Genomic DNA, 27577 nt, shown 5'->3' with positions numbered 1-27577 from the left:
AGCTGTCTTCGTGTGAGATGCGGGGTACACCCTGGACTGGTCGCCAGCCAATCACAGGGCACATATAAACAAACAACCATTCACACTCACATTCATACCTATGGACAATTTGGAGTCGCCAATTAACCTAGCATGTTTTTGGAATGTGGGAGGAAACCGGAGTACCCGGAGAAAACCCACGCATGCACAGGGAGAACATGCAAACTGCACACAGAGATGGCCGAGGGTGGAATTGAACTCAGGTCTCCTAGCTGTGAGGTCTGCGCGCTAACCACTAGACCGCCATGCAGCCCTCATTCAATTTGTATCCTTCAATTTAGTTGTTTATGAATATTGTGATAATATAATATAATATTATAATTAATTCATTTTCTATACTGTTTCAAACTCATGAGGGTCAGCTGACTTTGGGGGAGAGGCGGGGTACACGCCGGACTGGTTGGCAGCCAATCACAGGGCACATATAGACAACCATTCACACTCATTCATAGCCATGGACAATTTAGAGTTGCCAATTAACTTATTATTGTTATTTGTAGTACTACTATTGAAGAAATATTGATAATATAATCATTGTATTGTTATCTTTATGAATGCAGAGTACTTGGTTTGGCTCATTGGATTGTGCAGGTGTACCTAATAAAATGGCCCGTGACTACTTGTTTTTGTTGAAACAAACAGCTGCACTTGGAGATGTTCTGGATACGTAGCCAGTTTTCGGAATATTAGGACCCCCAGCAGCTTGAGCTGTATTATGGGCGTGCCTAATAACTGGCAAGCAACTTTGCTAGAGTGAATGTCATTACATGTACGTGCCGTGACTCTTATTACCTTCCTTTTGGTGTCACATTCATCATCCTCCCGATTCCAAGTCAGTGTTGTAAAGATCATGTGTGTGTGTGTGTGCGGGGGGGGGGTTGAAGGGATGTTGGGAAAAGACGGGGCGGGATGCAGCATCAGGGAAGGATGGGGGATGGAGAGACGGCAGGGAAGGAGCAGTGACAGGAGCAGTAGAAGCAGTCATGGCTGAAAAGACGCAGACAAGGAGAAAGGAGGAGGAGGAGGAGGAGGAGAAGGAGGAGGAGGAAGGGTGAATGTGGTCTCTGAGATCAGGTGGTGTCAGGAAGACATGTTGGCCAATGGTGGCAGACGAAGCAGGCGTGTTGTGGGGAGATAGAGTGACAGAGGCAGGACGGGTGCCAAGGGAGATGGAATGCCTCTCAATCTGTAATCCTGAATGTAATCCACATGCCTGATGCTCAGATTAATACTACATGGAGGGAGGCACGGAGGAGGGAGGGCAGCTGAGGGCGGGAGATAAATGACCAAAAAAAAAAAAAATGGACTGTGGAACTAGAATAGGGGACGTGGCCAGACTGGATAATTGTTATACTGTATCTTTATTTTGTCTGTATATGAGCATTTAAGCATATTTCAGCAGGCATTTTATTATTATATCTTCTGAAGCTTATCTGGCACTGCCTTAATCCTCTTGGACATGGAAATATATAAATATATAAATATTAGACACCTATTCCACATTCCGTTTTTTGAGTAAACCCCACAGGGGTTCATTCATTCATTTTCTACCGGCGGGGTACACCCTGGACTGGTCGCCAGTCACAGGGCACATATAGACAAACAACCATTCACACTCACATTCATACCTATGGACAATTTGGAGTCGCCAATTAACCTAGCATGTTTTTGGAATGTGGGAGGAAACCGACAAAACCCACAGGGGAGAGAACATGCAAACTCCACACAGAGATGGCCGAGGGTGGGAATTGAACCCTTGTCTCCTAGCTGTGAGGTCTGCGCGCTAACCACTACATCGCCGTGCCGCCCACAGGGGTTCAGTTAAGTTAAATTCTGGAACTCCACTGTAAAGGATAGCGTGATTCTCATAATGAACCATAGCTCCCCAGTGTTGGCAGCACTCATGCAGCCCCAGACCATGATATTCCCACCACTAAGACCACTAAGATTCACATGGAAATAGTGTCCTGGGTGCTTTTAAATGCTGTGTTTAAAAACAGTAGGAAAGTCTGAAAATGGCAGCTTTCCGTGTAGACAAGCAAAACTGATATTTTATGAAAATGACGATCTCTTGTCTGTTCATGTGTGGATGCAACTATTTACTAATGTAGTACAGTGGATATAACAAAATGGCTGCTGCAATGTTTATAGAGTACATTGCAATCAAATTAATTGCAGTATAATTACTCAACATACAGTATGTATGTTTCATCATGAAAATGAACATCTTGCAGTGTTTTGCACTTCCAGATTAAAAACCCTTTAACTCAAAATTATGACTACTTCTGGGATTGACTGCATGTCTGAAATGTGATAAAACTGACTTTGTTTGTGTTTATGGAACAAAAATTATACAAAATCCGTAATATTTGCATCATAATTGTCCAAAATGAAGGAATTAGATTATCATAGTTGTACATTATGATGTCACCTTAGAGTGACAAACTACTTTACGCGTCTCATCGCCATCATTAAATCAGTATCGTCATGTGTTGTCATTATGTACGCTGCAAATTGTACCATATATGGTCACAGTGTGTGAGTGTCTGGAAGAAAAGCTCAAACTTGCTATAGTTTGCATGTATGACCAGTCCTCTTTTTTTACTTTTTTTTTTCTCTGGGAAAAATACCATCTTATATTTGGGTCAATACGGTATTTTAAAGCCGGTCTTATCTTCAAAGTTGTCACGTCATCGTATCTGTGAGGAAGATGGATTTTTTTTTTTTTTGTGCAGTCTTGATTTTCCAACTTGCAAAAGGAGCTGCGGGACAATAGACAAAAAAAAAGGAGACACTGTGACTTTGCGGCAGTGTGTAGAACAATCCTCCCATCTTGCTCATTAACTTGGCCTTTTGATCCTCCAGCAACTGAACATCCAGCACTGAGATGAATAATTAATTGGCAATTAAAGGTTAAATTCACAGGAAAAACCTCAGGCGTTAGAGTTAGAAACCTTGTGCAGCTGATGGATAGCCGCTCCATATGGTATGAGGGTGATTTAAAAAAAAAAAAAAAAAAAAGGGAAATTTGATCAGGGTGTCATTGTTGGGCGGAAACTGGAAAGATGGCTGCTGACGCACTGGAAAACATGCTTGAATACATGCACACCAAAAAAATGGCAGATGAACAAGGATGTTTTGGTGGTGGTCATGTTTTTCAACCATTCTTTCCCAAATTGTACACATGCTTCTCAGTCCTCTAACATTGTGCAGAATAGTTTTTGTCCGATAATTTGTTTTCTTTAAATAGCTCCCTTTGACCTAAAGCCTCCTTGGTCCTTCCAGCTAATAAGCACAAGCCATGGATCGAGACCGAGTACCAGGGCATCGTCATGGAGAACGACAACACCGTGCTCCTCAACCCACCACTCTTCGCCCTGGATAAAGATGCTCCGCTGCACTACGCCGGTACAGTACATGCAATGACCTGGACAACCTCAGAGGAGATGATTTCTTCCACCATATTTTCCTCATTTTAGCCCCGCCGAGGGCTTCTATATTTAGAGCACAGTAGTGTAATTGAAGCCATCATTGCAGCAACAGTCAGCTACTCTATCATGTGTGCACCCTGGGACCTGAAAATAACTATGTTGCTTCAAATTATCATAGAGCAACTCGAAGGACTCGCTACAACGTAATGGGCTAGTGTCGCTCAGAATAAGAGATTGGATGACATTCAATTTGGCACGGAGTGGTGGAACCATTCGTCTCTGTTGTACTTTGCAGATTGTCACCAATGATTTATACTTAAAATACACTTAACATGTTTTTTTTTATGTCATTGAATCCTAATTGATGGTTGGTACACCATACGGTATGTTATTTTATTCCTTATATTAAGACCTTAAGGGAAAACTACACTTTTGGGGGGAATTTAGCCCATCTTTCTGTGTGTTTTAAAGATATAAAAACAGATAAAAAAAGAGGCAGCTCATTGATGCTCTTAATGGGACACGCCTGTTCCGCAAATGTTTTATGGTTTTATATATAATACATACTGTACATACATGATAACATGTAATACTTATGAAAGTATTTTGGTGTACTTTAGTCAGTTTAAGCTTTAAAAGAACGCCCTTCTTGGTTATATTGATTCACATTAGCAACATAAATACGAAAGATACACGTAGCATGTTCCAAAATGAAAAGTATGTATGTATGCACTGTGAGTGAATGTGCGATGAAGCTAGTTGCTAGCTGGCTAGCAGCTAGCTGATGTAATGTGGTGACACTACTACGCCTTTAAAGTAGTTCTTTGGCATTACAATGTTAATATGGTATCAGACGATATCAGACCCAGATAATTGGTATCAGAATCGGCAGCATAAAACCCTGGTCGGAACATCTCTGATTTATTAAATATTCATTCATTCATTTTCTACCGCTTTTCCTCACGAGGGTCGCGGGGGGTGCTGGAGCCTATCCCAGCTGTTTTCGGGCGTAAGGCGGGGTACACCCTAGACTGGTCGCCAGCCAATCACACGGCATATATAGACAAACAACCATTCACACTCACATTCATACCTATGGACAATTTGGAGTCGCCAATTAAACTAGCATGTTTTTGGAATGTGGGAGGAAACCGGAGTACCCGGAGAAAACCCACGCATGCACATGTCTGCGCGCTAACCCCTAGACCACCGTGCCGCCCATTTATTAAATATAATATTTTAAATTATCATGACACAAAACAATATTATTCTCAGCATTTTATAAAACCAAATGAACCACTAATATTATAAAATATAATAATATATCATAATAATGCAATATTTATTTTCTAATAAATTTAGCATACTGGCTTGTTTTTGTTGACGGGCTCACCTTGGTCATTATTAATATCCCACACGGAGGCTGTGGCATTTGGCTTTGAAAGCATCTTTTTCCCCCTCATGTTGTTTTGCATTGCTCCTCACGAAGCACCACGCTTGCTGTGTGTGTGTGTATGCTAGTGGCCCCGCCTTCCGCCACTAAGACAAAGCGATTGTATGACTGACAAGAGGCCCCGCTCTGTTCGCTGTTGAATATATGCATGAAGCATATGAACCCTCTTCCTGCCTGTTTGGAGGTGCAAGACGAGAAAATCAGACATGCATGCATATGGCAATATGGAGGCGGGCGAAATTGATCAAGTTAGCTTTTATGTATTGTGTGATGATTGCGAGACAGTTTTTTTTCTAAACAAGAAATCTTGTCACATTTTAATCTTGTGAGATCTTGTGACATGAAATCTGTTGACACCCAGAGTATGCTGTACTTTTTATATATTTTTATCAGTACACCGTATTTTCAGGACTATAAGTCGCTTCGGAGTATAAGTCGCACAAGGCCAAAAATACATAATTAGACAGGACAAAAAAACATGCATAAGTCGCACTGGACTATAAGTCACATTTTTTGCGGGTAATTTATTTTACAAACTACCTGACCAAAACAGACATTGCAAGATGTAAGATATGCTAACACAATGGTTATTCAGCTACACAAAAATAAACATGAACAGAAAAGGTGTCCAGTCTTTATGTAATATAAACAGTTTTTTCATTTATAAGTCGCTCTGGAGTACAAGTCGCAAGAACAGCCAACCTATGAAAAAAAATGTGACTTATAGTCTGGAAAATACGGTAATATCCTATAATATCTTTGAGTCAGTCATTGTCATTAGCTAGCAAGATTAGCTAGCAAGGTAGCTAGATAGTTAGCTACATATGGATAGTTAGCTAAATTAGCCAAGAAAGGCTATAGGTGGATAAATGAATATACACAAATATACAGTAAAATATAGATAAATTAAGTACATAAAGTTACATAAAGACATACAGGATACAGTTACATAGATTGATACATAGGCAGGTAGGACTAGATAGTGAGTTAGCTACATATTGCTAACTAGCAATAGGTCAAGAGATAGAAATGACAAGCTAGGTAGTTAGCTACATATTGCTAACTAGCAATAGGTCAATAGATAGAAATGACAAGCTAGGTAGTTATCTACATATTGCTAGCTAGCGATGGGTAAATATATTTATAAATATGTGATTTGTGCCTCATTTCCCTCCATTTTTTAGGTGAAATTTGTGGCTTCCGGGTACACAACGGGCCTTCTGGCTCAGGTTCGGTCCAGTTTGAGGCTGTGGTTCTGGACCGCTCCACCGGTGAGGGTCTTGTTCGTTCCAAGGAGCCGCTGGACTGTGAGAGCCAGCGGGAGCACAGCTTCACCATCCAGGCTTATGACTGTGGCGAGGGACCCGATGGAGTCAACAGCAAGAAATCCCACAAGTGGGTCCATCCTCCCGGGAATGATTGCACATCTTTTTTTTTTTTTTTCCCAGCCATTCCAAACTGTCTTCATCCCTCAGGGCGACTGTGCACGTACGTGTCAATGACGTCAATGAGTTCTCTCCCGTGTTTGTGGAGCGTCGCTATGAGGCATCTGTCCCAGAGGGGCGTCTCTTCGACCGTATCGTACGAGTGGAAGCTCTGGATGCTGACTGCTCTCCACAGTACAGCCAGATTTGCTTCTATGACATCATCACCCCCAATGTGCCCTTTGCTATTGACAACGACGGTAAGACACTTAAAATACATCCGACATCATTTTTCATTGTTCCAAATGGAGATTAGCTTGACTAGTCTTTTTACGTGACAAAAACGCCGGGCATCATTTTCTATACCGCTTAACCTCACTAGGGTTACAGGCATGCTGCAGCCTATCCCAGCTGTCTTGGGGTGAGAGGCGGAGTACACTCTGGACTGGTCGCCAGCCAATCACAGGGCACATATAGACAAACAACCATTCACACTCACATTCATATCTATGGACAATTTGGAGTCGCCAATTAACCTAGCATGTTTTCGGAATGTGGGAAGAAACCGGAGTACCTGGAGAAAACCTGATGATTATGTGTCTATATGTCATCATCTCTATGTACATTGTAATCCCAATTGGAAAAAAACAATCACAACACAGGCTGCACGGTGGAAGAGTGGTTGGCGCGCGGACCTCACAGCTAAAAGACCAGGGTTCAATTCCACCCTCGGCCATCTCAGTGTGGAGTTTGCATGTTCTCCCTGTGCATGCGTGGGTTTTACTCCGGTTTCCTCCCACATTCCAAAAACATGCTAGGTTAATTAGCGACTCCAAATTGTCCATAGGTATGAATGTGAGTGTGAATGGTTGTTTGTCTATATGTGCCCTGTGATTGGCTGGCGACCAGTCCAGCGTGTACACCGCCTCTCGCCCGAAGACAGCTAGGATAGGCTCCGGCACCCCCCGCGACCCTCATGAGGATAAGCGGTAGAAAATGAATGAATGAATCACAACAGAGCCTATAGAAAATAGACCGCATGCACAAGAATAGTCCAAACAATTGCAGCGATTTTTGTCTTCTGCCAGGTAGAAGCCCCAAAATGTTGAAAATAGACTTAAAGCGTGGGTGGGTGGACTTTTGTTATGTGTTTCTATCTGCATAAACACTCCAGCAGCTGTTCAGGTATATGCAGTGTCTCTTTGTTGCTGCTGTTCTTCCTCATTAAGCCGTCCACTGGAAGACTGACGGTCAAAACAAAACAGGAAAGAAAAAAAATAAAAGGGAGGAAGGAAGGAAGCTGGCTCACTGTGACGCTACAGTATTTCTTTAATTTGAGGACCTTGTGTTCTGACCCCCCCACCTCGTCCTCGGAGGCTTCTCCTGTCTATTTGATGCTCCTTGATCCTTGTTCCCCACTCTCGCATCCTATTGTGAGACAATCACTTTGTCTCACCTCACAAACACCCTCAAGTACACGTGCTGTGTATCAAAAAGTAGCCATTGTGTTGGGGATTTGGTGAGTGTTCCACTTTTAGTTCTGGTGTCATTATATTCTCTTCTGCATCCCCCCTCCCTCCCCTCCCCTCTCTCCACTGCCGTTTCCTAGGTAACATTAAGAACACCGAGCCACTGGACTCCAGGCGTCAGCGTGTACACACCTTCTGGGTGACCGCCTTCGACTGCGGGAAGAACCGCGCTCAAGCCGACGCTCAAGTTGCCGTCACGGTTAAACCGTCCTGCAAACCCGGCTGGATGGGTAACAATGCATTTGCATTGCATCACCAGTTCTTGCTTTAATTGTCACATGGCTGGATTTTAGTCTGTGGGTTGGGATTTATGTGGGCTGGTGCTTGTTGTGAGTCACCCTTGAGTTGAAGGAGCTGGTGGTGCGGCTTAATAATATTCAGGCAAGTTATCTAAATTCCATTGTTTCTATATAAGTCTGCATCATTGTGGGTTTTTCCTTACAAATCGGTCTGTATAGTTTTTTCGGCACTATGACTTTGTCTCATGGTCCAGCAACACTTTACATTATCATAAGAGATGGGCATAATTATTCATTCATTCATTCATTTTCTACCGCTTATCCTCACGAGGGTCGCGGAGCCTATCCCAGCTGTCTTCGGGCAAGAGGCGGAGTACATACTGGACTGGTCGCCAGCCAATCACAGGGCATATATAGACAAACAACCATTCACACTCACAAAAAAATACAAATAAAATACAATAAATATAGGTACACATTGAATTTAATCCGAAACTAAAAAATCTAATAAGAAATTCATTCATTCATTCATTAATTTTCTGCCACTTTTTCCTCACAAGGGTCGCCGGGGTTGCTGGAGCCTATCCCAGCTGTCTTCGGGCAAGAGGCTTTGTACATACTGGACTGGTCGCCAGCCAATCACAGGGCATATATAGTCAAACAACCATTCACACTCACAAAAATAAAAATAAAATACAATAAAAAAAACAACAATAACTATAGGTACAACATTTTATGTAATCCAAAACTAAAAGATCAAATAAGAAATAAAATAGTAAAATAGATATTTAAAATATTAAAAACAAGAAGCTAAACAATAAAAGTATAAAAAAATAAAACCAATTAAAATAAAAAGAAAGAACTAAAAGACAGAGGACCATACGACTCACTCCGAGTTAAAAGCCAGAGAATAAAAGTAGGTTTTAAGACAAAACTTAAAGCTTTCGATGTTGGGGGCCTTTTTTTACTTCGGAGGGGAGAAAGTTCCATAGCTTGGGGCCAACCACAGAAAAGGCTCGGTCTCCCCTGGTCTTAAGTCTCATCTTGGGCACCACAAGTTGGAGCTGGCCCTCAGACCTAAGTGACCGCAACAATTATTAGCATGTTTTTGGAATGTGGGAATGTAGTCAGGATGTCAGGATGAGGAAAAATAAAGTATAAGTACTGTTTCTTTACAATGCAACTACTGGCCTGCCATGCATGTTAATGTTTTTTGTCAGTGGAGACACTATGTTGAAAAAAAGCTAAAGTAGTCTCTAGCCCTGTAAATCAGTATACTGTACTGGATAAAGACTGACATGGATGGTTTAAATGCAGGTTGGACCAAGCGAGTGGAGTACACACCTGGATCAGGCAGCATCCCGCTTTTCCCCAGTTTGCATTTGGAGACGTGTGAGGAGACCGTGTGGAACATCCAAGCCTCCGTAGAGCTTCAGACCGGCCACATCGGCAAAGGCTGTGACCGAGACAGCTACTCCGACAGATCCGTGCGACGACTCTGTGGTGCGTTTTGGTCCAAATCTAAAAAAAAATCGGACTCTTACTGTTGTTCTTATGTATATCTTCACTAAATCTTCTTCAGGTGCTGTTCGTGGCGAGGTGGACCTTCTCCCTCCTCCGTCACCTGCAGCCAACTGGACGTCAGTTCTTCCCACACTGCCCTCCTCTGATTCATCCTTGGTTTTTTCCTTTAATGGGTCAAATCACGTGGCCGTGGTGCCCGATTCGGTCATCTCTGGGCTGTCCGGCGACCATTTTACCTTGCAGCTCTGGATGCGAAGGTGGGGCACCAATGTCCAGCCTATGGCCACTCAGCCTAAGGGGAGTCGCAAGGAGGAGGAGACCATCGTGTGTGGCACTGTTAAGAATGGTGAGTTACACCGAATACTTCTAATTTAAAATAATTGGAGAGCTAGAAATATGAGCCTATTTTCTGGGCATCAAACATGAGAAAAATCTCCCTTATTTGTTTGCTCCACTTCTGCCCCTTGTCTTCAGAACTCATTACCCCTTGACCTCCACAATGTTCTCTCTTTTACCCTCTTTAGTCTCAAAACACTTATTCCGAACTTTGACATCAACTGAAGTTTTGTACTTTTTTTTTAAATCATATATTTTAGAGTAGTCTGTGTACAACATCATATTAAATACCAGTATAACATTCACTATTCACTAAATATTTCAACACGTCCATTACTGTCTAAGTAGTTGGAAACACAAGTGAGTTGTAAGATAGTTGTCTTGCCGATGAGTCACCATGTGAGTCTACACGAATGCTGTCATTAATGGGGAGCTGTGGTTCACCGAGAGTGAAACATGAATTCCAACATGAAGTCACGGTGTGTTAAATTGTAATTCAAGTCATATTTATATGTTAGGGGCACAAGACAATCGGTGTACAAGAAAGACGATACACGAGATTGGGTTGACGTGACAAGACGAGATTTTAACATTACTTCTAAGAAGTATAATGAAAAAATATACTACATTACACACTCTTCTAGACAAAGAGACTACATGATTGACAAAAGGGCTCACTACATTCGTGCAGTTGTTCTATAGAACGAACTTGCCAAGGTGCTGAAACCAATGCACAGAGTGAACCCTCTTCCTGCCCGTTTGAAGGCGTAAGATGAGGAAACACATGCACATGGCGATCTATTGAGGCCGGCAAAATGATCAAAATTTCATTTATTGTGTGACATTCATTCATTCATTTTCTACTGCTTATCCTCACAAGGGTTCCGGGGTGGGTGCTGGAGCCTATCCCAGCTGTCTTCAGGCGAGAGGCGGGGTACACCCTGGACTGGTCGCCAGCCAATCACAGGGCACATATAGACAAACAACCATTCACACTCACATTCATACCTATGGACAATTTGGAGTCGCCGAGGGTGAAATTGAACCCCGGTCTCCTAGCTGTGAGGTCTGCACGCTAACCACATGACCGCCGTGCAGCCATATTGTGTGACAAATGTATTTATTTATTATCATCTAATGCCCACGAGACATGTTTTTTACACTCCTAATGTCAGTGTTAAAGACCAACATGGCCTCCACTCTATTCCAGACAAGTTGTCTGTGACCCACCAGTTGAGATTCCCTGCTATAACCAATCCACCTGCCTCTCAAGAGGTTTTTTTTAATGTTTTGACCGTATTTCACTGCTTTGGCCTTCAGCGGGCTATCATCTCAGATCTTCAGGGGTGAAAATTTGGCAGAGAAAACTCCTGCATGTTTATAGCCCGAGTCTTTACGCTGCTCTTCAGGGAGGCATTTCAGCTCCAGATGCTCCACACGGGCAGCCAAGTGGGCAGTACAAGTCCAATAAACGAGTGAATCCACAGCCTGTATTTTGCTGTATAAGGCTTGGCCTGCTCAGCACAAGAAGTAATGCTTGGAGGCACACACAGTTGAAAGATTCAACTAAAGAAAAAATCCATAGGAAACCCGAGATGAAGACCAGACCGCTCTAAGCCGCCAATTAATTGCCGCTTCTGCGCTTCTTCACAGACGACTCGTTCTCCCACTACTCCCTGTCGGTGCATGGCTGCCGTCTCTCTCTCTTCTACTGGCCCGATGTCTCCGCTGCACGGCCCGTCAAGTTCTTGTGGAAACTGGAACAGGTACTGTGGGAGCGAGAACACTTTCCTTTCCCTGCTAACTTTCAAAGGAAACTCTGAGACCCGTGAAAGGTTAATGGTCACGCATGCGCCCCAAAGACCGATCTGACCATACATTACATATGAGACGAAATAAATCATCTTAAGTTGAATAATTAGAGCATAAACCAATGGGCTTTGGTGTGGTGGGTTCAGTTTTGGCTCGAGCCACTGGCCCCAGACAGAGTGAAGAGGATTACATTAAAGCTGATACAGAGTTTAAGCTTTTAAGATTTGTCTGAACCGTCTGCTGATACCGCTCTTATTACAACCATTATTTCAAGACTTTTATTGCTTATTTTAACCTTTATTATTCTACCTTTTTTGCTCATGATTCAGTGGGATTTATATTTCTTTAGGTAATATTCAAAGGAAATATTTGACCAAATATATATTTTTTAATAGAAAATATAATACATATAAATATAGTAATATAAAATAAATACACATTTAAAAATATTTTTATTTAATATTTTAATTTAATTTATTTTGTTTTATAACATTGTTGTTATGAACATTTAAAAAATTAAATTAAAATAATATATTCTAAAAGTGATGATAATATTAGCAAGTATACTGTGTGTTTACTAATAACATCATTGGCCGGCACCAACGCCAAAATGTATTTTTCCAACATTAAAATCTTAGAATTAAAAATATAACAACAAATAAACATAAAATATATTAATATTTTTATATAGATATTATATATTTATTTTTTAAATTTGTATTTAAAGAGTATTTTTGATATTTGATATATTTTACTGGTAATATATTTTTTTTTAATATAAACAATAGAAGTGTAAAACATTTACAAACACAAATAGAAATACTGTTTAAATATTTTTAAACAAGCATCTTAGAAAAAGGATGGTTGGATGGATATTTTTTTAAGTATAATATATAAATGTATTAGTATAAAAAATAATGTTTACCAACTAAGTTTAGTTAAGCTTAAGAAGGTACAAATATATTTTGCAAAATAAAAAAAAAACCAGAAATAATATATATTAAAATATATAGCTCAAGCAAGTCAAGTTAATTTCTAAAGCACCATTTGTACACAAGGTCATTGAAAATGCTTTACAGAAGAACACTTCATAAAAACATAAAATAATTCTAAATGAATTACCTAAAATTTCATAAATCAATTCATAAACAAAAAAGTGCAGACAAAATACTTTCATTTGTCAAATGCACAGTTAAATTGAAGCATTGTCATCTTAGATTTCAGCACTCCCAAGCGCTCTCGAGGACTTCTGGATACATAGGTCCGCATTTACTGCAGTCAATAGCCTAAACTTGTGATCAGCACATTTTGTCATTATTTTATTGTATTTATTGGCCAATTAGATTGCAACTGGTTTGTCCATAATACTCTGTTTTAATGTCCTCTGCGGTCAACAGGTATGCGACAGTGAGTGGCACCACCTGTCGCTCAGCGTCCAATTCCCCTCAGTGACCCTGTATGTGGATGGCGTTACCTTTGACCCCGCCCTCATCCACGACAACGGCGCTCTGCCAAACCCGGTCCCGCGTCAGAGGATGCTCATCGGCGCCTGCTGGGGTGAGAGGAACGCTGATGACGATGCTGATGTATATTTCACCTTCACTAAGCAGGATTGATTGTGACAGGCAGCATCAGAGAGCGGAGGGCGAGTGAAATACGTTTTTTGCATAAACACCATGAGCTGCAGCCGTGCAGTCCCTTCCGTCACCAACGTGTCGTTTAAATCACGCCGCCAGCTCCACATTCTGTCGTCAGAACTTTTTTTTTTTTACTTGCTCTCGTGGGATGTTTTTCACATTCGCTCGCTTATGATTTAGCCGTTTTTGTCTTTGAGGGCTAATAATATAACTGAATCATCAATTATTCAGCAAGGGCCGGACAGCTATCAGCCTCCGACAGCAGCAACAACTAAAATGTCTGAATCTCTGGATGCCAATTAGCAGAGAGAAGCGCAAATACGCTCTTACAAACACTGCAGAAGTTGCTGGGAGCAGCTTGTGTATAATAAGCAGACTTTTACAGACTTTTAGGATGCATGGTCAAGTATTTTAAGTGCATACAAATACATGGCCTGTGAGTGCATGAGTGCTGCCAGCACTGGAGAACTGCTGGGAGAAACAAGAATCTAACATTACCTTCACACTGCAAGATAGACTGGGGGAAGAAAATTCCCCAAAACATGCTAGGTTAATTGGCGATTCCAAATTGTCCATAGGTATGAATGTGAGTGTGAATGGTTGTTTGTCTATATGTGCCCTGTGATTGGCTGGCGACCAGTCCAGGGTGTACCCCGCCTCTCACCCGAAGACAGCTGGGATAGGCTCCAGCAACCCCCTGCGACCCTTGTGAGGATAACCGGTCAAATATGAATGAATAATAATAATAATAATAATAATGGATTACATTTTATAGCGCTTCACAATGAAGTGAACCCATTGGTAATGTACATCCGTAGTCACAGCTGCTCTGTGGTTGTCTGACAGAAACATGACTGTAAGATTGTGTCTACAGCCTTCACACTGCATGATAAACTGGGGGAAGAAAAGTTCTCCTCCTATTCCTTGTGGAAGTGGTACATTTTGGGCTTCTTACTTTTAATTTCTTTCCCACTCCATTGTATAAACAATTTCTTAGGTTTAGAATACATAAACTGGAGGCAAAGTAGTTGGGTCGCTAGCATGTTATGATTAAAGTTTGTGTAGTCCAGTAGTATGTGTGTGTTAGCAATGTGGCGTAAACAAAGAATGAAAGTGTCAATGTAATTTATAGGGGTGTTATTTCATGACTACAGGGCTCTAATAACGGGAATAGAATATATTTAGAAAGTCAGGTTTTCTATGCTTTTTCTATGAAATTTATAAATATTGAATCCTACTTGGTGGCACGGCGGTCTAGTGGTTAGCGCGCAGACTTCACAGCTAGGAGACCAGGGTTCAATTCCACCCTCGGCCATCTCTGTGTGGAGTTTGCATGTTCTCCTCATGCATGCGTGGGTTTTCTCCGGGTACTCCGGTTTCCTCCGGGTACTCCGGTTTCCTCCCACATTCCAAAAAACATGCTAGGTTAATTGGCGACTCCAAATTGTCCATAGGTATGAATGTGAGTGTGAATGGTTGTTTGTCTATATGTGCCCTGTGATTGGCTGGCCACCAGTCCAGGGTGTACCCCGCCTCTCGCTCAAAGCTGCTGGGATAGGTTCCAGCACCCTCGTGAGGGTAAGTGGTAGAAAATGAATGAATGAATCCTACTTGGCGGAAATTCACTTATCACTGTTGGGTCTGGAGCCAATTAATTGTGCTAAACAAGGGACAACTGTAAATGGCAAATCATACCGTGGGAGATTTCTGCATTATGCACACGAAATGACGCCATTTTGACCATTGCTTTACATAAAAATAGTATTGCTTCGGTGCCAGAAATGTTATTTTCATCAGAGATAGTACTGTGGCTATGTATGTACTACTGTACTGTAGCGGAGGCTGACATACTTGCCAGTAATACAAAAATAATTCACCTTCTATGCACGTATCTTGAAATCATCTGAAATGAATGTATTAGTCATGCATGAGTATATATATATTTTAGCATGCGTCTTTTAAGCCATGTTGCTTTTTCATTCTTCCCGTCTGTCTCTGGCCTGTTCAGGCTTCTCCTCACATTGTCGTCATACATTTTGATGAGTGTATTTCTCATTTGTGTTTTGCTTTTTTTCCTCCTTCACCCCCCCCCTGATTTGTATTCTCTGCAGAGCCAGAGGAGAAGCAGAAGGAGATAGTGAACAACAGCATCACAGAAGGTAATAATAAAAAAAAAAGAATGCTACTCTTGGCTTGTGCTGTTTTTCTTAATATACATATCCATGTATGTGCTTTCAGTGAAGTATGTCGGAGGTTACCACGGGCTCTTGTCAGGGGTGACTGTGCGTCCAGGCAGCGTGGAGCCTCACAGCGTGGTGGAGTGTCTGTATGCCTGCAGGGAGGGGCTGGACTTTGGAGACCTGGAGACTTTGGGCTCCGGTATGAAGGTAATAGACTCCATTTTATTTCATTTGAACATGCATCAGATTACAATTGAATGCATCCCATAATCAGTTCACAGTTCCACATGTCCAAAAGGAGTAGGAAGAAGCGAAGCTTATTAAATCCTACCCCTCCATCTGGTACTTTTGCAATCAGTAACTGTTACATTTGTTCACTTCCTGCTTTCCTAACATAGTTTTTTTTTTTTTTTTTTGTCACGTAGTACGAGGTAATATGAGCATCTAATGACATAATGGGTACCATAGTAAGTGTCAATATAGTGATATGTATAGCACATCATGACTGGTTCAAGACTCTTCATCCTTGTATTTAGCAAACATCAACTGCTTGTATTGTTTCTTAAATTGGCTCATCGTTGTGCATTGTTTGATTCCACATACTGAAATGCTATGGCTTTTTAACGTAGTCCTAGCATATAAGTGTTTCAAATGTAGTTCTTCCCTGAGATCATATTTCTCTTCTCTTGTAGAGAAGTATTGGATGACATTTTTAGGTAATTGGTTATTTTTAGACTTATGCGTTATTTTAGCTGTTTGAAGATGAACTATATCAGCAAGTTTAAGTATTTGCCTCGTATTAACTCACCAGCAAGATCTCAGTGTATAGACTGGTCATATATCTCATTTCATATTATCTGCATACTGTATTTGTATATAACTGGGTAAAACTGTTGTTTTTGTTAATACTTGGGTTGTTTATATTGTTTATTTTTCTATATTGTGTATTTTGTACTGCTTAACTGATTCCGTACTCTTGCTGCTGTGCAATGCAAATTTCCCCACTGAGGGACAAATAAAGGCATATCTTATCTTATCTTATCATATTTGTGATTTTAGAAATAAGGAGTTTGTATGTAGGCGGCATTATGAATTATCCTTACTGACCTTTTTTGCAGTACATTTAGCAAGTGAAGATTGCTTTTCTAGTTATTACCCCATATTTCTACACAAACTTCTCAAACATTTGAGAAGTTTGTTTATACCCTTTTAGAAAATGTAGTATTACTTTCTCAATAAAAAAACAAAACCCTCAGATCTAATGTATATTAACATCAAAACTAAACCATGTACTGTGCATGTCCAGTGCGTAATTTGCTACCCTAATTGCTTTAAATGACCTGCCCTTTGACCTTTACAGGTGCACGTGAACCCGAGTCAGTCGGTCTTGGTGCTGGAGGGAGATGACATCGAGAGTTTTAACCGTGCCGTGCAGCAGGTGACCTACAGAAACTCCCTCCGCTTCGCCACGCCGGGAGTGCGACCCCTCAAACTCACCACCTCGCTCAGGTACGAAAACTGTCTCTTATCGTCTTGAAGCACATTTTAGTTGCAGAAAGAAGCTTTTTCATCTCAAATAACAGACAGAATTGGCTGCCGCTCTTCAAAAAGACTGAATCAATAGAAAATGAAGTCAAGCTGAGGGAACAACGCCTTCGTGGTTTGAAAACTGTGAAAGTTGAATGTTTCTGTAGTTGAAACTGTACAGTGGCAGCAGACAGGTCCTCGGGCGCTTGTCAGAGAAAGTGTCACGGCTGAGCTGTGACGCCTCCTTCTCCTTTGACATTGAACTCCTCAAACATGAACCCTCGCCCCAGCAGCGATAAGTCCTACCGCGCCGTGAAAGGGCTCCATCTGCCAAATAGAGGCAAAAAAAGAAAAAAGAAAACCTAGTCAAAGTGAGCGATAAGGAGAAATATCTTATCTCTTTGCTCATTTCTGCTGCAAAAGTCACCTGTGCTCTTTTTGCTGGAGCAAACTTGCAGGTCACAGACTCATTTATGGCTTTCTGGCTTACATCAAGGATTACTTCATTCAGTTAGTTTTCAAGTATCAGCACATTCTGAATGCCAAGCACTTTCATTATTACATTATTACATCGCATTTCTACTCGACTTGGGCTTGTTTTTCACTGCAGTATGATATTCTGCGTGGGCGTAGGAGGGAAAAAGATATAGCTAGTATATTGAACAATGCTGGTAAAAATGATACATTTGAAAATAACTGACGTGCTAAAATAGTGCAAAATATCTACTATTGCTAATTTCAAGAAGTTAAGTCCTGTTAATTGTAAGACTTGCACTGAGAAACTTCAATGGTACTATGGTGCTAGTACACAGATGTACTATGATACAACATGAGAACCACAGCTTGGCTGGACAAATATGGCCTCCAGGAGGTCCGAAAACTCTATATTTTGACATGAAAACGCTATATTTCTCTAGAATTGAAAATTAGGTAAGATTAGTGTTTTGACCTTATCATTTTGTCAACCAATCAAGTGTGTCCCTGCATCGCTCACTCACGTCCTTATGTCCTTGTTTTACCTTGAGGGTGAATGTGTGATGTTAATAATAATAATAATAACAACAACAACAACTATAATAATAATAACAATATTAATTGTTAATATTGTTACAAATAAAATCAATAAAAATAAAAATAACTGTTAAAAATATTAATTATTATTAATAATAATCAATAGTTGTTATTATATTATTATATATGTTATTATTAATAATAGTAATAATAATGTTTGTTATTATATTTTATGTATATTAATTATAATAACAATAATAATAGTTATTGTATGTTGTTATTATTATTATTATTATTATTATTATTATTATTATTATTATTATTATTATTATTATTATTATTATTATTATTATTATTATTATTATTATTATTATTATTATTATTATTATATGCATGGTGGATGACTGGTTAGCGCACAGGCCTCACAGCTAAGAGACCCGAGTTCAATTCCACCCTCTGCCATCTCTGTGTAGGGTTTGCATGTTCTCCCCGTGCATGCGTGGGTTTTCTCCGGGTACTCCGGTTTCCTCCCACATTCCAAAAACATGCTAGGTTAATTGGCGACTCCAAATTGTCCATAGGTATGAATGTGAGTGTGAATGGTTGTTTGTCTATATGTGCCCTGTGATTGGCTGGCGACCAGTCTAGGGTGTACACCGCCTCTCGCCTGATGACAGCTGGGATAGGCTCCAGCACTCCCCACGATCCTTGTGAGGATAAGCGGTAGAAAATGAATGAATAATAATAATAATAATGGATTACATTTTACAGTGCTTCACAATGAAGTGAACCCATTGGTAATGTACATCCGTAGTCACAGCTGCTTTGTGGTTGTCTGACAGAAACATGGCTGCTTGGCTCTCCAGCAAACCACTAAACATTTATTAAAAATTTTTACAGACCTGCAACAAGTACTTGAAGGTGGTATTGTGCAAGTAATGTTTTGCAAGATATCGGTGTATCAATTGGCAATTTCTCCTCAAATTATATGGCATGTATTCATTTAAACAGTAAATGTATGCACTTAAAATGTTTTGCACATTCCCATGTTGCCTGTTTTTCTGTGATAATTTAAGTACTGGTTCAGGCACCGTTGAGGCACACTTTCAAAAATACTGATTTGGCACCAGTGTTAATTAATATGTCAACGATGCCAAAACCTCCCGAGGGGGACTGGTAAATATTTAGAGAAAAAAAAAGCCTGTGAAATCGTGAAGCGACTGCTATTTTGTGGATATGTTATGAAATACTTATGAGGCTCACTAATTGTGAACTTTAACTTAGTCATGGCTTCTTATTAACTAAACTCAGTCGTTAATGGTTAACATACTGCTGTCTACTTTTCATTAAATATTAATTCAAGTGTCTCATTACGGACTTGGTGCCAGTACAAAGAGGCTTATTTCAAATAAGACCACATGTATGACGCCGTATATACCGTATGCATGTATTCAGCAAATGGGGCTAAATCACACAACTACTGTCTTTTATCCTGGGTCAGCGCTTCAGCGTGTTCTACACGACTGCAAACTGACTTTGTCTCTGGCTTTAGCAGTCACTTTTAGTCACTGAAATATTCATTCCCCCCTCAGATTAGTGCAGTCCAGTGCATATGCGGTGAGTCGTTTAGATTTATATTTATACTAGAGCCAGAGAAGAAAAGCGGCCTGCTGACAAGGCATATCCCATCAAGCTCAAAGCGACATATTGCATCTTTGAAAGCCGCTCTATAAAATTAGAATGATTTCTTGCAGGGCATATCTGATTTTTTTTTTTTTTTTTTTTAGCAAGTGAAGGTCATAAAGAGATTGTTTTAGTTTTAGCTCAAGTGTGCAGTCGTTTTTTTTTTTTTTCCCTTACTCATCATGCATGTTTTATTGCACGTGGATGTGTGAAGATTAGATAGATTTTGGGTCAGGAGTCATCCATATGGCCGAACAGCAGGTCTTTCTGCAGAAGCTGACAGAAGCAGCTGCTCACTCTAATGGAGAATATGCAACACACACTGTACTCAATTCCTCTTTTTAATATGATGCTGATTTATACTACAGTTGAAGAAATATATGTCATCAAATTGATAATTTCTTCCGGAATTGGAGGTAAAAAAAGGAATATGCAGAAACCAGCAGAGGGTGCTGTTGATTCAGGCTTTAATCTTTTGGCTTTAAGGGCCTGCAGTCATTTTGACAAGAGTGTGCATACGTTTCCCATTACGTGCATTCCTAGATGCGTCTTTTTAGCTGTTTGTATATCTTTAGAATGCACAAATAGTGACATTTGTGTTCATTCATTCATTCATTTTCTACCGCTTTTCCTCACGAGGGTCGCTGGGGTGCTGGAGCCTATCCCAGCTGTCTTCAGGCGTGAGGCCGGTTACACCCTGGACTGGTCGCCAGCCAATCACAGGGCACATATAGACAAACAACCATTCACACTCACATTCATACCTATGGACAATTAACCTAGCATGTTTTTGGAATGTGGGAGGAAACCGGAGTACCCGGAGAAAACCCACGCATGCACGGGGAGAACATGCAAACTCCACACAGAGATGGCCGAGGGTGGATTTGAACCCTGGTCCTAGCTCTGAGGTCTGCGTGCTAACCACTAGACCGCCATGCAGCCCTACATTTGTGTTCATGTCTCACATAAACATTGTGGATGATGGGCAAAATTCTGACAAAAAGCAAATTGTGTGAACCAGTATGATTGCTGACTAAATAAGTGCGGACTGCAACCAAACCTCATGAGCATTACTGAATTCAACACTGGCATTAAAAATTAGGTTTCACTTTCATTTTTCTGTGGAAGACTCTCCTGTGCTTTGATTGCAATTTTTGTAGCTAGCTTTTTAGTCCGAAGTCCAAGATAAGCCGCTACAGCTCTTTAGGTATAGGGATGCATGGAGTGGTTAGTGTGCAGGCCTCACAGCTAGGAGACCCTAGTTCAATTCCACTCTCGGGCATGAGCCATGTTCTCCCCGTGCATGTGTGGGTTTTCTCCGGGTACTGCGGTTTCCTCCCACATTCCAAAAACATGCTAGGTTAATTGGCGACTCCAAATTGTCCATAGGTATGAATGTGAGTGCGAATGGTTGTTTGTCTATATGTGCCCTGTGATTGGCTGGCGACCAGTCCAGGGTGTAGCTCGCCTCTTGCGCAAAGACAGTTGGGATAGGCTCCAGCATGCCCGCGACCTTCGTGAGGATAAGCGGTAGAAAATGAATGAATTAATCACATTAAGCAGAATATAAAAATAACTGGGCTGCACGGTGGTCTAGTGGTTAGCGCGCAGACCTCACAGCTAGGAGACCAGGGTTTGCATGTTCTCCTCGTGCATGCGTGGGTTTTCTCCGGTTTCCTCCCACATTCCAAAAACATGCTAGGTTAATTGGCGACTCCAAATTGTCCATAGGTATGAATGTGAGTGTGAATGGTTGTTTGTCTATATGTGCCCTGTGATTGGCTGGCGACCAGTCCAGGGTGTACCCCGCCTCTCGCCTGAAGACAGCTGGAGCAGGTGCAGGATAACCTCCTGGGTAATTGCCCCCCCCACCCTCTCCTCCAGATGTTTCAACGAGGAGAGCTGTCTGTCCCTCAAGCCCTTGGAAGGGTACCTTGTGGTCCTGCAGCCTGATGCTCCACAGATCTCGCTGTCTGGGGTCGGCCCCCATCTGGCTCGCCCTGCTCCCGAGTTCGAAGGCCCCCGAGGCGTCCCCCTTTTCCCTGAGCTGCGCATCGTCTGCTCACTGACTCACGCTGTGAACACAGCTGCACAAGGGATGGAAGGTGGAGGTGAGTGGAACACTGAATTTTTCCAGTTTGGTTTAGATCAGCACGGTATGGATTTAGTGTTCACATTGTAAACAATCTGCAGCCACAAATGACCTGGTTGTGGGTTTCTTAATAATTGGTTGACTCTTCAAAATGTTCTCACATTTGGTGTCTCAGCGCTGATGTCCGACGCCGTGGCCCACACTTTGGACGGCTGTGAGGTCCAACCTTTGGGGGAGGAACTGGACCCGGAGAGGGAGGAGCTTCTAGTGGATATGGATGTCGTACGGGAGCGGGGCTTGGATATCATCAATACTACAGCCTACATTGCCATCACAGGTAAAATAGTCCTGATCCTGGTGCATTCACATTGCAAGTTAATTTGAAAGTGGATCCGGTCAAGAGTGAGTTTTAAAAACAGACTGTGTACATATATTTATACTGTTATTCTGTATATTTTGTATTTTTCATTCTTTTTTAATAGATGTGTCTGCACCTACTATACCAAAACAAATTCCGAGTATGTGTTTGATCATACCTGGCAATAAACCTATTCTGATTCTGATTCTGATTCTGATTCTGATTCTGATTCTGATTCTGATTCTGATTCTGATTCTGATTCTGATTCTGATTCTGTTTATGCACCGCCATATTGACTCTCATGTTCTCCAGGTGCTGAATCCATCTCTGTGTATGAGGACGTCCTTCGCTCTGTCCACTACCGACTGTCCAGAAGCTCGTCTCGCTTCGAGAGACGCTTCCGTCTGTCCTGCTCTGAGATGAACGGCAGATACACCAGCAATGAGTTGACTCTGGAGGTGAAGCAACATACACTTTGACTCCTGATGGGTTGATATAGGAACGGAAATAGTCATGTATTTTTTTTCTACTGGTAGGTGAACGTCCTTCACTCCTTGGATAGTATGTACCATCCCTCCCACTTGATGGCGTCCCAGCAACAGTTTCTCCATCAACATGCAGGCGAGCTCAGTGGGCACGCTCTGCCCAGCCAACATCGCAACACAGGTGACATTTTCAATGCTCTGCTTGTATTTTAAACGTATGTTAGATAAAAAAAAAATATCGAACTGTTGGGATGACTTTTTTTTATTGGCATATTTTATTCAAATTTATTCCAAAATGCAATGGACTTCATCTTCCCATATCCACAAAGTTTTATGGAAAGCCTATGTGTGGTTTTTGTGTCATCCTACTAACAGACAAACCAACTCGGAGTGATTTATAGTAATGGTAATGGTTTTATTTCATTTGAACATGCATCAGATTACAATTGAATGCATAATCAGTTCACAGTTCCACATGTCCAAAAGGAGTAGGAAGAAGCAAAGCTTATTAAATCCTATCCCTCCATCTACTTTTACAATCAGTAATTGTTACATTTGTTCACTTCCTGCTTTCCTAATATAGATTTTTTTTGTCACGTACCGAAGTACGAGGTGATATGAGCATCCAATGACATAATGGGTACCATAGTAAGTGTCAATATAGTGATATGTATAGCACATCATGACTGGTTCAAGACTCTTCATCCTTGTATTTAGCAAACATCAACTGCTTGTATTGTTTCTTGAATTGGCTCATCGTTGTGCATTGTTTGAGGGTCTTACTCAATCCATTCCACAGTTTGATTCCACATACTGAAATGCTATGGCTTTTTAACGTAGTCCTAGCATATAAGTGTTTCAAATGTAGTTCTTCCCTGAGATCATATTTCTCCTCTCTTGTAGAGAAGTATTGGATGACATTTTAGGTAATTGATTAAAAAAAGCAATTGAGAAAGAACTCAATCTCGTAATATTGCAACTTTTTCCCTCTCATTACAGTTTTTTTCTGTAATGTTATGAGTTTAATCTCATTCATGCCTTTATTTCTCGTTTTGTTTGATTCTTTTGGCTTTTTCCTGATTTCTGAGTCGCCACAGCGGATCTTTTTGATCTGCATACTGATTTCCGACGATTACTGATGATGCTTACTAGTGGAGATTCGAACCCCAAGTCCAGAATGCTAACCACTACACTACGGCGGGCTCATTCTCATTCATTCATTTATTTTCTACCGCTTATCCTCACGAGGGTCGCGGGGGTTGCTGGAGCCTATCCCAGCTGTCTTCGGGCAAGAGGCGGGGTACACCCTGGACTGGTCGCCAGCCAATCACAGGGCACATATAGACAAACAACCATTCACACTCACAATTTTGGAGTCGCCAATTAACCTAGCATGTTTTTGGAATGTGGGAGGAAACCAGAGTACCCGGAGAAAACCCACGCATGCATGGGGAGAACATGCACACAGAGATGGCCGAGGGTGGAATTGAACCCTGGTCTCCTAGCTGTGAGGTCTGCGCGCTAACCACTGGTCCGCCGTGCCGCCCAAGTATGACTATGTTTTTTCATTTTATGTATTAATTATCTGTTGTTGTTTTTTTATCAGTGGTGCCAGGGGCCGCCACCATCATCATCATGGTGTGTGTGGGCTTCTTAGTCATCATGGTGATCCTCGGCGTATTCCGAATCCGCTCCATCCATCGCCGCAGCGAGGAGGCCCGGGAGGCAGCGAAGGAGGGCGGTGGCCAGTGGGATGACTCTGCACTCACTATCATCGTTAACCCCATGGAGGTAAAAAAAAAAAAAAAAAAGTTGGTGCAATCTTTAAAAAGACGATGTCTCACTCCGTCCTTCACACTTGCAGTCGTACGAGTCTCGCATGGGCATCTCTGCTGACACGGAGGGAGAAGGCGAGGAGGAAGAGGAAGAGGAGGTGGCAGAGTCGCCTGACAACACCGGCGACGACCAGCGTATCATCTTCAAGAAGGAGGGGAGGGAGGGCAACGCCCGCCGCTACTGAGCTGCATGTAAACCCTGCACCCGTTCTCATGGAAACCACCGGTCACAACACTTTTATGATCATGTATGGAATGTATACCTGCAAACAACACACACAACACCTTCAATGTGATATACTCGGCTACACACACACACACACACACACACACCACGCCATACGTAACCTATAGCCAACAATGGGGCGATTGTTCTCCACTTAAATGTTCAGTGGCACAATGTATACAGTTAATGTCATTTAACAGTCTGAGCCACCTTAATGATTTGTGGTGCATCACAATGATAATGTGTCTGTATAGCGTGAGGCTGAATGAATGAGGCTGCTTTCTTTTAAAAAAAAAAACGAACAAAAAATAGATTGTATTGTACTTGGTTATCGAACACAATTGAAATACTTGCTCTCCACATGCCAACACCTGACTCACAAAGTCAGTGCACAAGCTGTTTCCTCCCTCTTTGCAACCTCTCGCAACACATTCCGTACAAAAGGTATGTTTTGTAAAGCTTACATCTACAAAAGAGTAGTAGTGTCACATTGAAAAACAAGCCAAAAAAAAACATGGAATTACAAGAAGAAAAAAATACAAATATTACTAAAATAAAGTCGTATTTTTTAAGAATTAATCTTACATTTTTAGGATTTAATTTTTCTTCTCAAAAACTACTTTTTTTCATAATATTACTATTTAATTCAGCAACTATTGACAAACATGATGATTGTCATGTTGCAACTTTTTTCATACAATATGACTTATCTCGTAACATGACAACATTATTCTTGTAATATTGCATTTTTTTCTTGTAACAGTTCAACTTTATTCTCTCAACAAGTTTATTCTTGCAATATTACAACTTTATTCAAGGAACATGGCAACGTTATTCTTGTAATATTGTAGCTTTAGTCTCATAACTTTATTCGCTTAACATTACGATTTGCGATATTCCCTTTTTTTTCGGTAAGCCATTTTTATTCCTGTAACATTCTGACTTTGTTCTCCCAACATTCCCATTTTGTTTTCTTAACATTGTTTTCTCTCGCAATATAGTGTTTTATTATTGTAACGTGGCGACTTTATTCTCGTAAAATTACAACTTCTATGATTTTTTTGGTTGTGAAAAACATGGCTCGTAACATTTAACAACTTATGTTTAATAAAATGGTCATTTTATTCTTTATAAACAATTTGTTCGTAATAGTACATCTTAATTCTCGTAACATTACGACTTTATTCTCGTAATATGAAAACATTCTCAGAAAAATATGACCTTTCTGGTAACACAACTTTTTTTTCTCAAATTTTACGATTTCATTTGTCTAACATGGCAACTTTTTTTCCCCCGATAAACAGTTCCTCGTAACACGGCAACTTCGTTCATAAGGTTTAGACTTTTTCCTCTGAAAAATGTGACTATCCTCGTAACATTACGACTTTTTTTGTCGCAATATTACAACCGAATTCTGGTAACGTGGCAACTTATTATTCTTGACAAACACTATCTTGTGGCACTACGACTGTATTCTCATGACACGGCAACTTCATTTTTATAATGATACAACTTTTTGGTCAGAAAAACATCCTAACATTACCACTTCTTTCTCATATTACGACTTAATGCTGACTTCTTATTATGCAGACTTTATAAAAAAACAAAAACAAACTGGTACTTCTGAAGTACCTATGGCACATTATGGTACTTGTTAAAATAACTGTCTACAATAAAACAGCTGGACTTGACCTATAAGGCATCACACATTGACCTCTGGAATGTCTCCAAAAACTACACAACCGCACACACATGCGCGCACACAACACACCACACGAACCCCCCGCTGTCCCCGGAATGTCCGCTCAGCTTGGGCAGTTTGATTGTAATTGATTGTAATGAGTTTTATGTACATACAACAATAAATACTATCATCATATTATTACCATTATGAATTGTTATTATTGCAACAGCCACTTTTCCAGCACATTTTGAGATGTCATTTCCTGTTTATGTTAATTCCGGCATCAAAGAAATAAGTAGGAATATATAATACTATAGTAGTAGCGGTAAGGATGATAGCTCCTGGCTTGATGAGTGTCTCTTACTTTTATGTGTGATAATGTTGTAATTTAAGAACTTGTCCATATCTGACTCACAGAAAACTAAAGGGGGGGGAAAAAAAAGACTGGGAGGCACACTTGTTGTGATACCTGCAACTGTAGATAAATGTCTCATCTTCTGCTCTCTTTTCACCAAATTTCGACATTCTTTTGTCCACCGATATTTGGGTTCAGTGAATGTGACACCTCCACCGTCCCCCCCACCCCCTTCCGTGTCTTCTTGCTGTCCGTCTGTGTATGTGCAGTGCTAAAAACCTGTCAGTAAATCAATTTAAATGCCTGTTTATTTTTGTTTTGTTTTGAATGTGATGTTATGAAGGAGTAAACCTTGCATTGCATAACTTATATTATATTATACCCACTGGAATATTATGTAATTACCGGTGTGGTGTGAGGACATGGATTGTTACAGAGAGAGAGACCACTGTCAACAAAATTCATAATAAAATCAATATATGACGTCTCCACGAGAAGCCTTTTTTTATTATTTGAAATAATGGAATGGTAAATATCATCAATTCCAAAAATAACATAAAATTGTAAAATGTTTAATAATATAGTACAAAGTTTTCAATATTGAGGATTGTTTGTATATACTGTATGATCATGTAGTCACGTGATTGCTTTAATGCATGATAAATTGGTAACAGTACATATTATGTAATATTACGACAGAAACGAGCCCATTATCTA

General features: G+C 40.7%; 1 protein-coding gene across 2 annotated transcripts in view; it reads left to right on the top strand.

The window, feature by feature from the left end:
- The window catches only part of clstn3 (calsyntenin 3), a 28765-nt gene extending 1416 nt beyond the window's left edge, over nt 1–27349 (top strand). For both annotated transcript variants that reach the window (XM_078790828.1, XM_058052999.2), the window contains 17 exons: nt 3325–3447; nt 6108–6318; nt 6399–6607; nt 7957–8106; nt 9433–9618; nt 9698–9985; nt 11629–11741; nt 13185–13344; nt 15536–15583; nt 15663–15811; nt 16965–17113; nt 21710–21936; nt 22093–22254; nt 22588–22733; nt 22812–22941; nt 24367–24551; nt 24625–27349. In XM_078790828.1, the coding sequence (XP_078646954.1) occupies nt 3372–3447; nt 6108–6318; nt 6399–6607; nt 7957–8106; nt 9433–9618; nt 9698–9985; nt 11629–11741; nt 13185–13344; nt 15536–15583; nt 15663–15811; nt 16965–17113; nt 21710–21936; nt 22093–22254; nt 22588–22733; nt 22812–22941; nt 24367–24551; nt 24625–24780 (2745 nt within the window). In that variant the 5' untranslated portion in view covers nt 3325–3371 and the 3' untranslated portion in view covers nt 24781–27349. The remainder of the gene's footprint in view (nt 1–3324; nt 3448–6107; nt 6319–6398; nt 6608–7956; nt 8107–9432; nt 9619–9697; nt 9986–11628; nt 11742–13184; nt 13345–15535; nt 15584–15662; nt 15812–16964; nt 17114–21709; nt 21937–22092; nt 22255–22587; nt 22734–22811; nt 22942–24366; nt 24552–24624) is intronic.
- The last annotated feature ends 228 nt before the right edge of the window (nt 27350–27577 follow it).

This window comes from Doryrhamphus excisus, linkage group LG5, assembly GCF_037039965.1.
Source record: "Doryrhamphus excisus strain RoL-2023G ecotype Guam linkage group LG5, RoL_Dexc_Guam_v1.1, whole genome shotgun sequence".
Classification (NCBI taxonomy): Eukaryota; Metazoa; Chordata; class Actinopteri; order Syngnathiformes; family Syngnathidae; genus Doryrhamphus; species Doryrhamphus excisus.
This window is presented reverse-complemented; position numbering and strand designations above follow the sequence as displayed.